The following is a 12,378-nucleotide window of genomic DNA, read 5'->3' on the forward strand; positions in this document are numbered from 1 at the left end:
AATCTCTTTTAGTGTGTAAATGGATGTCTGTATATCTTCTTTGCACATTCGTGAGAGTGTGTGTGTGTGTGTGTGTGTGTGTGTGTGTGTGTGTGTAGACATGCATCTGGCACTGCACACATGTGGAGGCAGGAGGACAACCTTGAGTGTCAGCCCTCATCTTCTGCCTTGCTTCACGCAGGGTCTGGATTGCCACTGTGCACTGCAGGCTAGCTGAGGAGTGAGATTCAGGGGATTCTCCTGTACACAATCCCTTTCTGGACAGAGGACAGCTGGGACTACAAAGTGCCACTGAGCCTTGCTTAACATTGTTCCGGGGATGCAGGCCAGACCTTCACACTTGCATAGCAAGTACTTTCCTCGCTGAACCATCTCTTCAGCCTCTACTTTGCACTTTGTTTTATTCTGAAATTTTTTTTCTTTAAATTCTTCCATTCAAAAAAAATAAATAAATAAAAAAAATAAATTCTTCCATTCTTCTTCTTACTTTTACCTAATGTTTGTGTTTTTACTTTGTAAAAGGTTTTGTGTGTGTGTGTCTTGTTCCATCTTTGCCCTCTTTTTTTTCCTCCCTACATATTCTTTTATTTAACCTTGCTTCTTCATTTTTTTCTTTTCCCCAAGCCTCCTTTATTTAGTTTCCCTGTTATTATTCCTGTCTTTTTCTTCTTTCTTTTTTTTTTCTTTCTTTTTCTGGTTTTTTGGTTTTTCGAAACAGGGTTTCTCTGTGTAGCCCTGGTTGTCCTGGACTCTTTTTGTAGACCAGGCTGGCCTCGAACTCACAAAGATCCACCTGCCTCTGTCTCCCAAGTGCTGAGATTAAAGGCATGTGCCAACACACCCAACTATTCCTGGTACTTTTATTAACTTTCAACATTATAATTACCTTTCTGCTTTATTTTCTATGGCCATTGGTGATAGAATAGCTGGATTTAACAGACTGATTGGGGGTGTGTGTGATATTTATGTATCTGGTTCATTCTGGTGGTTTGCTTCTCTTTTCTGGGTGGTCATGGAACCTGGGTAGAGGCTTTCATTTTGTACTGCTATCCGAGAGTGTTAAGCCGGAATAGAAGATTGGCCTTGACAAGAGAAAGATTTCCTTCTCACACACCTGGAGTTTGCCTGCTGCAGATTCTGCACTCCCCTCAAGGTTTCTAAGTGCTCTTCTTGTGAAGTGCTCAGAAGGAAACTGAGCTGTGTACACAAGATGACTCCTTCTTGCAGGGGCCCTCTTTTGTGACAGGGCCTTGGAGGGTGGGGAAAGCTGTCAGCCTACATGTCTATAAACGATGCTGCCCATCTGTCCACTCTGACTTGGAGGCAGCTATCCACACAGCCTGCAGGCTCTGTGTGCAGGTGAGCTTGGCCCCAAGCCCCTGAGCATCCGAGGGTGTATGGGTTTCTGACAGTAAGATCCTCACAGTTAATCGAAGGATGGCGGGGCAGGAAGGTACTGCTTATCCCTGATGTTTTAGTAGGACTGTGAAACCTGCTCTTCTCTGTTTATCCTTGGGTCCCTCTGATCCCGGAGAACCCAGAACAGAGTAACTTAAAATACTGAGGGCAGATGGAGTAAACTGGTGACCACACATGTCCTAACAGACAACGCTACTAGGATTGTCTACGGAGCACAGCAGGTTTAGCTAAGGTCAGAGAGGTACAGTGAGTTCCCTGTGGGTACACAGTGAGGTTAGTACAGTAAAGGAACTCTGGAGCACTCGGGCCTCTGACTCACCTGCTGTTCTCCTCCTCTGTTTAGGAATCACATTAACTGAAGCCAGAGGGCTGGAATGTGATTGTGTTAGCCATCAGATAGTTCTGGGGCTTTCTCACTGAAGATAGTTTGGGTCTTCCTGGTAATCTTGATTGTACCTGCCTGTGATGCTCTTCTGTGCTCCTGGGTCACATGAAGTGCGGCAGGGATGGGGGATGGGAAGAGTGCAGAGGAGAGCTATGCTAATGCTGCAGAAGGGCTGGCCAGCCTTCATTCTTGCAGGAGAAGCCTCGGGTGCAGGAACCATGTCACTGTGTTCTTTGACCTTCACCCTCTTCTTGACTGTTGTTGCTGGTGTCAAGTGCAACAGGACAGAAGTGTGTGCCGGAAGCCCTGGCATCCCTGGAACTCCAGGAAACCATGGCCTGCCTGGCAGAGATGGGAGAGATGGTGTCAAAGGAGACCCTGGACCTCCAGGTACTGTATGGGAGAACTCATCCTTAGCTCAGCGACAGGGACCTGGTTTCAGGAGGACCATCTTTCTAGGGCTCTAGCTGATGCAACTTTTCTGGGGTCCTTAGCTGGAGCCTGTGTCTTTAAAGTTTCAGTGGAGAGACAAGCAAGTCATCCACATGCTAATAGAGGTCCCCAAGTCTGTGTCTCCTTTACTCTGTAGGTCCCATGGGCCCCCCTGGAGGAATGCCAGGTCTTCCTGGGCGTGATGGGCTGCCTGGAGCCCCTGGTGCACCCGGAGAACACGGAGATAAGGGAGTTCCGGGAGAGAGAGGCCTTCCAGGTGAGCAGCAGGGCTGGGGCCAGTGGGAACTGATGATGTGGTGCAGCATGCCAGTCACATGAGGAATGGAATGCAGAGCCCAAGGCACACACTGCTAAACCTATGCAAGAAAGTATGAAGGCGATGAGAGAAACCATAGGGGTTTGAATAACATTTCCAGAGACTGCCAAGCATCATGGCTGCTGATGGAGAGACACATGGTGTCCTGTAGGGGAAGGAAGGGGAACAGTGCTGGGAGGCCTAGGAGTCCTTTTTCGGACTGAGGATCTGGGTATCTAGAAAAGCTGACAGGGTGATGTGGGCCTGGAATCTAGGAAGATAGTGTGAGCAGGACTCCAACATGCTGACACAAGCGCCAGGGTCTGCATAGTATAGTGGCCTACCAGGTGAGTTCAGAGGTCAATATTGTTGATCTTGGTAGTGTATGGGGAGTGGTTTCATAAGCAAAAAAACAAAAACAAAACAACAACAACAACAACAACAACAACAAAAACTACATACATGGCATGAAGGGCCAGTCAAGGGATACAGGAAAATAGATCAGGAAAGCAGAGCAGGCTTCAGGTTACATTAAGAGATGAGTGTATAGGAATATGGGAGCTCTGCTTCTGGACCCTTGAAACTGGTGCCTGGGCTCTGGGCATGGCATTGGATGACAGAACTCCAGCCTTGCAGCTGGCAGAACACCTGATTGGTAGCAAATGGAGCTCGTTGGTGGATTGCCCCCATCCTGGGTGTGTGTGGTCTCCACAGGGTTTCCAGCTTACCTGGATGAGGAGCTCCAGGATGAACTCTATGAGATCAAACATCAGATTCGGCAAACAATGGGAGGTAAGGGGATGCTCAGGGGCTGGGGGTGGGGCTTTCACCAAGCACAGGCCTCTCAATGCTTCCTTATAATGATTAGTACCAGGATACAGAACCTCAGTGCCTAGCAAGTAAGTGTGGACATGGGGCCTTAGAGAAAGGATTTGCTCCTGACATCATTGTCAGTCATATAACTGCAGATTCTCGTAATAAGTAATTGTTGCGGGGGCGGGGGGGGGGGGAATGTGACCAGAGAGATGATTTTAAAACTCGGCCTGGAAGAGGAAGGGAAAACACTGAGAAAAGCAGAGATGGAGAGACTGTGGCAAAAGCTGGAGGGCAAGAGCCCAAACCAATGGAGTAGATGGAGGTACAGGTTCAGTGGCTTAACCCAGGCTCCTTTGCTTAGTCCTCAGCTTGCAAGGATCCATGCTGTCAGTGGGAGAGAAAGTCTTCTCCACCAATGGGCAGTCAGAGAACTTTGATGCCATTAGAGAGATGTGTATTAGAGCAGGGGGCAACATTGCTGTCCCAAGGAGTCCAGAGGAGAATGAAGCCATCTCAAACATTGTGAAGAAGTACAACATCTATACCTACTTGGGTATGTTTGAAGATGAGACTTCCGGCGTCTTCCTCTACCTGGATGGGGCTTCTGTGAACTACACCAACTGGTACCCAGGGGAGCCCAGGGGTCGGGGCAAAGAGAAGTGTGTAGAAATGTACACAGACGGGAGATGGAATGATAGGAACTGCCTGCAGTACAGGCTGGCCATTTGTGAATTTTGATCAAGCACCTGGATGAGAAAATAAAATCTCACATTGTCTTTTAGCCTCTGATCTGTTAGACTCTGTAACTCCCCTTTAACCAAATTCCTTTGTGGCTATCAGAATTAGAGACATCCTTAGACTCCCACATGGGCCCCAAAGTGTCCTCCATACTCATTAGTACATGCTGAATGTCCCCCTAGAGTTCCCTGAGCAATCACTCCAGGCAGCGTCTGCCGACCTTGGCCTTCACCATAAGGCAGATAACTTCCTTTTTTTTTCCTCACCTGCCCAGTTCCTTCATGGTGGTCATGAGGACGCAGCATGGAAGGACCCTGTAAACTACACAGAAAGTGCCTGCCTCCTGACCTTTCTACCTTTCTTCTGCAGCCCACCCTTTCACTGTCCCAAGATTTAGAAGCCCGGGTTAAACAGAAAGATAACCATAGGGGATTTCTGGGAAATGTCTAGTATATGGAGCCAGGCCATGATTAGCATCATCTGCATCTAATCTTTCAAGGCAAACATGGTCTCCAAGAAGTCAGGTAACCAGGTAGGGCCACAGCTCAGTACTGGTGGAACAAACCCTCTCTGGTTGGCATGTATGCCCCCCGCCTTAGGTCTGGATGTGCCAACTTGTCCTCTTGACCTAACAGCGTCCACCTTGGATTTTTGGGAGAACCACTTTTCCCACCCCAAACCCTAACTCAAGTAATTTCCTGATAATAGATGCAGCCACATTTCACTCCGTATTCCTGAGGCACACATTACACCAACTGCCCTGTTTTTTTCCTCTCATTAACTCAATCAATTATTTCATTTAAATCATCAATGGTGATTGCAGTGTTAGGCTGTCTTTTGGTGATCCTTGGAGATAACTGTTTTCTTTGAGCCCATTTCCTCATCTATGGATGGAAATAAAGTAACTATTATATTTATTCCCTCTATCAAAAATCCCTGCCCATAACAATTACTACAGCACAGACTGTTGATCACATGTTGTATACCAAGTACCCTGACAAGCACTGATCACATTTGTTATTAGAGATCATTTAATCTTTATATGATGCCACAGAACCAGATTAAGGGCAGGAGAGCTAAAGATGGCTGGTGTCAAGGTAACTTCATATCTGAGCCCATACAGTCCATGGCGAGGAGTGACAAGGTCTTTTCAACCCCTGTTCAGCAACTGGGAGGGTTTCTGCTGTGCTATGGGTGGAGGTGGGACTCAAGGTGCAGGTTTCTGTCAATCATTCCAGTTTCAAATACTTGGAGTAGATTATGTAACCCACTCTAGTCTCACCTATGTGGAGTGGGACTAGGACCCCCATGCCAGGTATCCATAGGAGTGTGACTATGCCTTGAGGACACAGCCACCTATACATTTTATCTCTAGAAGGTTCCAGTGCTCCCACCTTCTGACACTTTCCCCAATTTTCCATCTTCTCTTGGGCAAAAGGAAGCCCAGGAACAAAGCCAGATGGAGAATTGTCACTTATGCTGTCATAAATGTTAACTGTTAAGCTGATCCTTCTACCCTGTGTGCTTAGACCTCAACATAAAAGCTGTTGAGGATTTTCTGAGATAAAAGAAGCAAGAAAAAGAAACCCATAGTCTCAGTTTTAAAGATCAACAGTCTAAAGCTCTAAAAGTTGACACTGCCCCATTTCTATTAGGTTTATTTTTTATACCATTACTTGATATTGTTACTACCATACTTTTTGATACTTTTTAAAAGCGATCTCTTGCTGATTTGGGGGAAAGCATGATTTTAAAAAATTGATCTTCTACGCAACAAGCTTTTTGGATTCCTATTTTTTCTCAATACTTTCAATATAGGCGATCCTTTTCTAGATTTACACATGTAACATTGCATTTACAAATGATGTTTTCTTCCTGTTCATTTATAGGTATATAAACATATATGTATATGTTTATATGTGTATATAATGAAATATGACCACACCCACTCTCATTTCCCTCTTCCAACTCCTCTTGATCTCCCTCTGCACAGTTACCTCCCAACTTCATGTGCCCCCCTTCTCCTCCAGTCACTAATTTCATGGAGTTCCGCCCACGTGTGCATGGATGTGTGGGCATCCACTGGAGCATATAAAGCATATATATGAGTATTGGTCTCCTAATGCATCATAGGAGAATTTCTAATGTTTCACCATTGAAAATTCATTCTTACACTTTTCCCAAGTAGATGCCTGAGGACTCTGAATTCATATAACACAGCTATATTTACACATCCCTACTTATTGTGTTACTATTCACAATAGTTAAATTATGGAATCAACCTAGGTGTCCAACGACAGACAAGTAGACAAAGAAAGTATGGCATACGTCCAAAGTTGAGTCGTATTCTAAGATAAAGAGCAACAGAATTATGTCAGCTGTGGGGAAACTTATGTACTGGAAAGCAATTTCCAGAAATAAGCCAGACTCAGGAAAATGCAACATTTTCTATTTTATGTAAAAACTATGTTTAAATATATCTATGTACATTCATGCCTCACCCCCCAACATGAAATCAGACAGAAGATTTAGTGGAAGGGAGGGCCAGTGGGGGAGGGAAGAAAGACCAAGAGATGAAAACATAGCAAACTATAAATTATTCATGTACGAAAATGTCATAGTGAAACTCATTCTTTTGTATGTTGAATTTTTCAAAAATCACATGTTTTAGGTTTCTAAGAGATGCCTTGGGCCAAGGTAGTAAAGCTCCCACCTTTTCTTAGTTTTCTAAGATTTATTTCCAGTTATTTTTGCAGGGCTGGGGATCAAATCTAGGGCTGGACTAGGCAGACACTCAGCCACTGGGCTATACCCCTAACCCACTAAAGTACATTTTGTTGTTGTTGAAGTCAAGAATGTGTACACTGCACTTTTTCATGTTTTTCTAGCATTTTCTTTGATCTAATACCATAGGAAAAAGTTCATCATGAGTGGATCTAAGTCCCTGTCCTGGTTGTTGGCATCCATTACACAGCTGAAACTAAGAGATTCTGAGTCTGAAGAAAGACTTCAAGATTGTTACCACTGGGGCTGCAAAGAGAAGACTGTTCACTGGGAATGTTTCCAGCCCCCTGTCTCCAGTCTAACCAAGAGTGGAGTGGGAAAAGGAAGCTGACCACCCTTGGTTGACCTCTGAACTTGTATAGTGAGAAGTGTCCTTTCCTCTAGTCTGCCCATGAGACCACCCTTCTTCTAATCTTTATGAGTTAAGGATGTTTACACTTCTTCAGCTTCCCTGATTAAGACGCCACCTAAGGAAGGCATTCCCAGTTCTAGGAGTGCTTCAGTGCTGAGCCAGCAGAGGTCTGTTTTTGCTGAGTCATGAAGAGGGAAGAAATGAGGCCTCAAGCTTACACAAAGAACTATAGGCAACTGAGGGTAGCTGGGAGTGGGAGAAGCAATCGTCCCCAGAGATTAGCACACCAGTTGGTTGTCCAGTGCCAAAGGTCATGAAAACATAGACTCAAGTAAAATTATATAGGTTGAGGAGTAGGTTATAGTTAGGAATCTATATACATATATACATATAATAACAATTAGGAATCTATATACATTTAATAACAATTAGTGAACAAAGAGGACATGAATTTGAAGAAGAGCAGGGAGGGTATATAAAAGAATTTGAAGGGAAGAAGATGTGAGAAATATTGTAATTATAATCTTAAAAATAAAATAAAGTGGATAAATAAATAACCAACTAGCAACATGTATCAAAAAATAAAAAAGAAGAATGGGAGGAAACTGTGGGCCATACAATGCTAGGACAATATGGTACCACTCACTTCTCAGAGAAGCCTTCTTATGGGTTGTGTGAATGCCAGGGCCACAGAAGTGACCTGCCATTTAGTCCCTACACATAAGCAGTTGGTCCCTAAAACACAGGATCCCAGCAACAAGACACTGTTGGCATACATGTGCAACTGATGACAGCAGTTCATGGGAGGCCCTTACACAGCCTTTCCCAAAGGAACTAGTTACCAAGAGGAATTGTCAGAAGCCACTGAACAATCAGACCCAACCAGTCGGTGTGTTCTGAGAAGCAACAATGTCCTTGCTGACCAGTAATTCCCTGTAAGACAGACATGTCTCACCTTTGGACCAATATATTTCATCTTTCATGTAACCTAAAATAGCATCTATGTGTACAATTTCATGTGGCCAAGCTGTATCCTAAAACAAATGAGAACATTCTAGAGTGATACTTGTGTTACTCCCTTGGGCTATCAGACATGAAACAAGGTACCTCAGGGGACTGAAATGTCCTCCAGGAATCCTGTGTTGGGAGAAGGAAAAGAATGCAGCCTGATGCCAGCCAGAGGAGGGATTTGCCTCCCTGGTAGGAATTTCACAGCATTCTGACAAGTCTTCAGACCACCTTATAGCCAAGGTGACTATGGATTAAAGATGGGTGAGGTCACAGCTTGATTAGGACTGCCTGACTGGGCATAATCCTGGCTTTCTTCAGCATCTCAAGTTCGCCCCGAAAATAGACTTAGGGATTACTGGGTCTCTTTGTCCCTCTTCCTAACGTGACTACATTGAATAAATTTTCCCTTTTGTTTTTTGCTTTTTTTTTTTGTTTGTTTTTTTTTTTTTTTTACTATTAATTTGACCCTTTTAATTGCCTTATTGAGTAAGGGTAACTGAACCTGGCTTTGTGGGGCTACCAAGCGCACCAGCTCCAAAGTAATACCAATGCCAACAACAGTCACACCTGCAAAGGAGCATGAACGTAGGCCACTACTCACCCTTTATTTTAAGAGGCAATGGCTTCAAACCCTGTCACAATTTTGTAGTTAAAGTGATATGTTGAATGTGAAGTAAGAAACCTTAATTAAAAATCTAGGAACAAAATCATCTGAGATGTGTCTTAACTCAGTCCCAGGAGTCTGGCAGTACAGGGCTCTTTGAAGAGAACGTGTGAAGAATTTGGGAACTTATATTAGTGTTGAGAACAGAGTAACCATCAAGTGTTAAACTTGGACACACCTGAACTGAGACTTTTAGCCAAACTTTATGCATGGTACCTTAATAAATTACATGGTTATTTTTTAGTGCTGAGCCATCTTTGAGTGTCTGGCCTATATCATATGTGGCCTGATAGTTAATATTCTCATAATGTTTACTCTGTGCCAGGGACTCTAATCTAGATGCTTTTATTTTTTCAATTATAAATTAGAATATTAGCTGGGAGTTGGTGGCTCAAGGTTTTAGCCCTAGCAGTCAGGAGGCAGAGGCAGGTGGATCTCTGAGTTCAAGGCCAGCCTGATCTACAGAGTGACTCCCAGGACATCCAGGGCTACAGAAAACCTTGTCTTGAAAAAGCCAAAACCAAACCAAACCAAACAACCAAACAATACCCCCAACCCATAGATTAGAATATTGAGGTACATAGAAATAAAAAAATATTTACCAGTTCTCACGCAGCCATTTTGTAGACTACTGAAAAAGGAAGTCAGATTCTAGAGGCTTATACTACAGGTGCGCCACTAGGCTGTAGTAGTGATTTTTCAAATTATGTGGTTTTGTATTTGTATTTCTACACATACACGTACATACATAATACATACATAATACATACATACATACATACATACACACACTGTGGTGGATTGAATGAAAATGGCCCCACAGGGTCATAAGGACTGCGTCTATTTAGAGGAAGTGTGTCTGTCACTCAGGGCAAGCTTTGAGGTTTCAGATGCCCGAGCCAGGCCCAGTCTCACTCTCTTCCTGCTGTTTGCTGATCCATATGGAGAACCCTCAGCCACCTCCCCAGCACCATATCTGCTTTTGTAACACTATGCTTCCCACAATCATGACCATCATGATAGTGGACTAAACCTCTGAACTGTAAGCCAGCCTTCGTTACATGTTTCCTTATAAGAGTTGCCCCGGTCATGGTGTCTCTTCACAGCTACAGAAACCCTAACTAACACACACACACACACACACACACACACACACACACACACACACACATTCTTTAAGAGTTCTCTTCCTTCTTGAAGGGAGGAAGCTTCCTGGTCGGTGCCAGGAGGAGAGGATATGAGGAAGAGGCATAACTAATATAACAGAAACTCACAACTGGCCAAGGTGCTAAGAATAAGATACACATGACATGTGGATGGCACTCTTTCCTCAACACTCAGGAACTAGCACAGGAAGGGGGCTGTAAAGATTGTAAGAGCCAGAGTTCAGGGAGGACTGGAGTGAAACAGTGTCTTCTGATCATGGCTGGACCGCTGCCCACAACTCACAGCAAACCTGGTTGCCTGCACAAGACCTGCAGAAGATCAAACCAGTCAACTCCCTAGCATGCGTTGCAAAGGGTCATGAGACCCTATTTCTAACCGAGGAACTATTGATAATCGATGTTTCTGGGGAAGAGTAGTCAGTTTTCTTTAAGAGTATGGCTCTTGGTAGGGGACAAGGTCCAGCTGATAGCTTCCCACAAGGAGTACATGGTTGCACAAAGTAGAAGTGATTGGTGATTTAAAAAAAAAAAAAAAGGACTAGGAAGTAGAAGGGGTAAGGAGGTAGGGGTGGACTTGAAAAGAGTTAGGGGGAGGAGATGGAGGAAGAGGGGTAAATATTGTAAAAATCCATTGTCTGGAATTCTCAAAGAATTAGCAAAAATATAAAAATAAATAGAGTTCTCTTCATTTGTTATGAGAGCTTTTGAATTTTTATTAAGAATGTTTAACTAATCATTTGAGTGCAGTTTGAAAAATTCCATCATTTACATGAGAAAGAAATGATAGCTAAAAATTTAGTAAAACTTGTCTTAAAACTTTACTTCTTGATTGGTAAATAGTGAATTTTAATGTTTATTTCAACAAATAATGTGTCAGTCATTCTAATGTTCCTTAGGCTAACTTGTACACACACACATGCACACATGTACATATATACATATATATTTATTTATTTTTATTTTTTGAGACGGGGTTTCTCTGTGTAGCCATGGATGTCCTGGAACTTACTCTATAGATCAGGTTGGCCCAGAACTCAGAGATCTGCCTGCTTCTGCCTCTCAAGTGTTGAGATTAAAGGGATGCACCACCACTGTCTGGCAATTTACATAATTTTAAATTGCCTTCTAATGTCAATTTTATCTAATTTTCAGATTGCTATAAAGTCCACTGAACGTAACAGATTTATATTATCAGTAGGGCCTATATCAACATATTATTCCATTTTCTCCCTGGTTTGTCTATTTATTATACTGTTTCGATAGTCACTGGTAATGCGTCAGTTTGTGGACAAAAGAAGTCACCACCTCAGAGGCTCACAGCAGCACTCACTTTTCTTCCATGTACTGTTTTCCCCCCTTTTTAGCCCAGTGTGCTGAGCTTTGAAAAATACTGGTTGAATTTGCCTCGGTTCAAGTGCATAGGCTGGGCCCAGGGCTTCCAGGTGAGTTCATGTCTACTCTGTTCACGCAATTATCCTGCCAGCAATGGCTGTCAGCGACATATTCTTCCTAGGGCTGGGAACGAAACAAATTAGGTCACATTTAACCTGTGAGCACCCTTGAGGCCGCAGCTTCCTTCCAACCTGCTCAGTCATAAAGCCAAGCCAAACATCAAAAGGGATGAATGTTTATTCCCCAGGCTCAAGTGGACCCTCTGCAAAGTATTTTAGCAAAGGGCATGGGCACATAATTCTAAAAGAAGAAAGAAGCAAAAGTACGGAAGCAAGAATTCAAGCTACCACAGTCATGTCTGCCAAATATTTATTTATTTATTTATTTATTTATTTATTTATTTATATAATCAACTTATACTTTATTATTATTTCTGATTTTTCTTATTTTGGTTCATTAATGTAACCATCCTTCCTTTTTCCATTTTTGGTTCATTTTGATTTTTGGCATGAGGTCACACTATGCAGCCAAGGCGAGACTGAAGCTCACTGTACAGCCCAGGCTGGCTTTCCAAGCACAACGGCGACTGGCATGTGCCACTATACCAGGCCGGGTCAAGAGCTTCTTACTTTTTCTTTGCTCACAGATACTGTTCCCTCTCCCACTTCAAACACCTTTTTTTCTGAGTCCGTGGCTTACTTAGGGTGGAGTTTATGTAAATTATTGAGTTTTAACCTCCTGATTTTTAGGAACAATCTACTCATTTGCTGTATGCAATAAATGCCATTTGTTTTCTGAGCCTACAGGCCCAGCAGTTTGTACCAATAGTGCAAACCACAATCCTGAAAAGGCATCGTCTTACCATTAGGGGCCTGTGTAGATACATGGCGGGCTCCCTCTAAC

General features: G+C 43.3%; 1 protein-coding gene across 1 annotated transcript; it reads left to right on the forward strand.

Moving 5' to 3' along the window:
• The first annotated feature begins 1,990 nt into the window (after positions 1-1,990).
• Positions 1,991-4,117, forward strand: LOC127185764 (pulmonary surfactant-associated protein A). Its single transcript, XM_051142304.1, has 4 exons — positions 1,991-2,194; positions 2,394-2,513; positions 3,267-3,344; positions 3,730-4,117. The coding sequence occupies exons 1-4, from the start codon at positions 2,023-2,025 to the stop codon at positions 4,104-4,106; spliced, it is 747 nt and encodes a 248-aa protein (XP_050998261.1). The 5' UTR covers positions 1,991-2,022; the 3' UTR covers positions 4,107-4,117.
• Positions 4,118-12,378: the final 8,261 nt, after the last annotated feature.

The sequence above is a fragment of the Acomys russatus genome, chromosome 3, assembly GCF_903995435.1.
Source record: "Acomys russatus chromosome 3, mAcoRus1.1, whole genome shotgun sequence".
Lineage (NCBI taxonomy): Eukaryota > Metazoa > Chordata > Mammalia > Rodentia > Muridae > Acomys > Acomys russatus.

Excerpts from the sequence above, each read along its gene's own strand:
- LOC127185764 (XM_051142304.1), top strand. The coding sequence starts at position 2,023 with ATGTCACTGTGTTCTTTGACCTTCACCCTCTTCTTGACTGTTGTTGCT. Across the intron at positions 2,195-2,393 it reads AGGAGACCCTGGACCTCCAG|GTCCCATGGGCCCCCCTGGA; the intron begins GTACTGTATGGG and ends TTTACTCTGTAG. Across the intron at positions 2,514-3,266 it reads GGGAGAGAGAGGCCTTCCAG|GGTTTCCAGCTTACCTGGAT; the intron begins GTGAGCAGCAGG and ends TGGTCTCCACAG.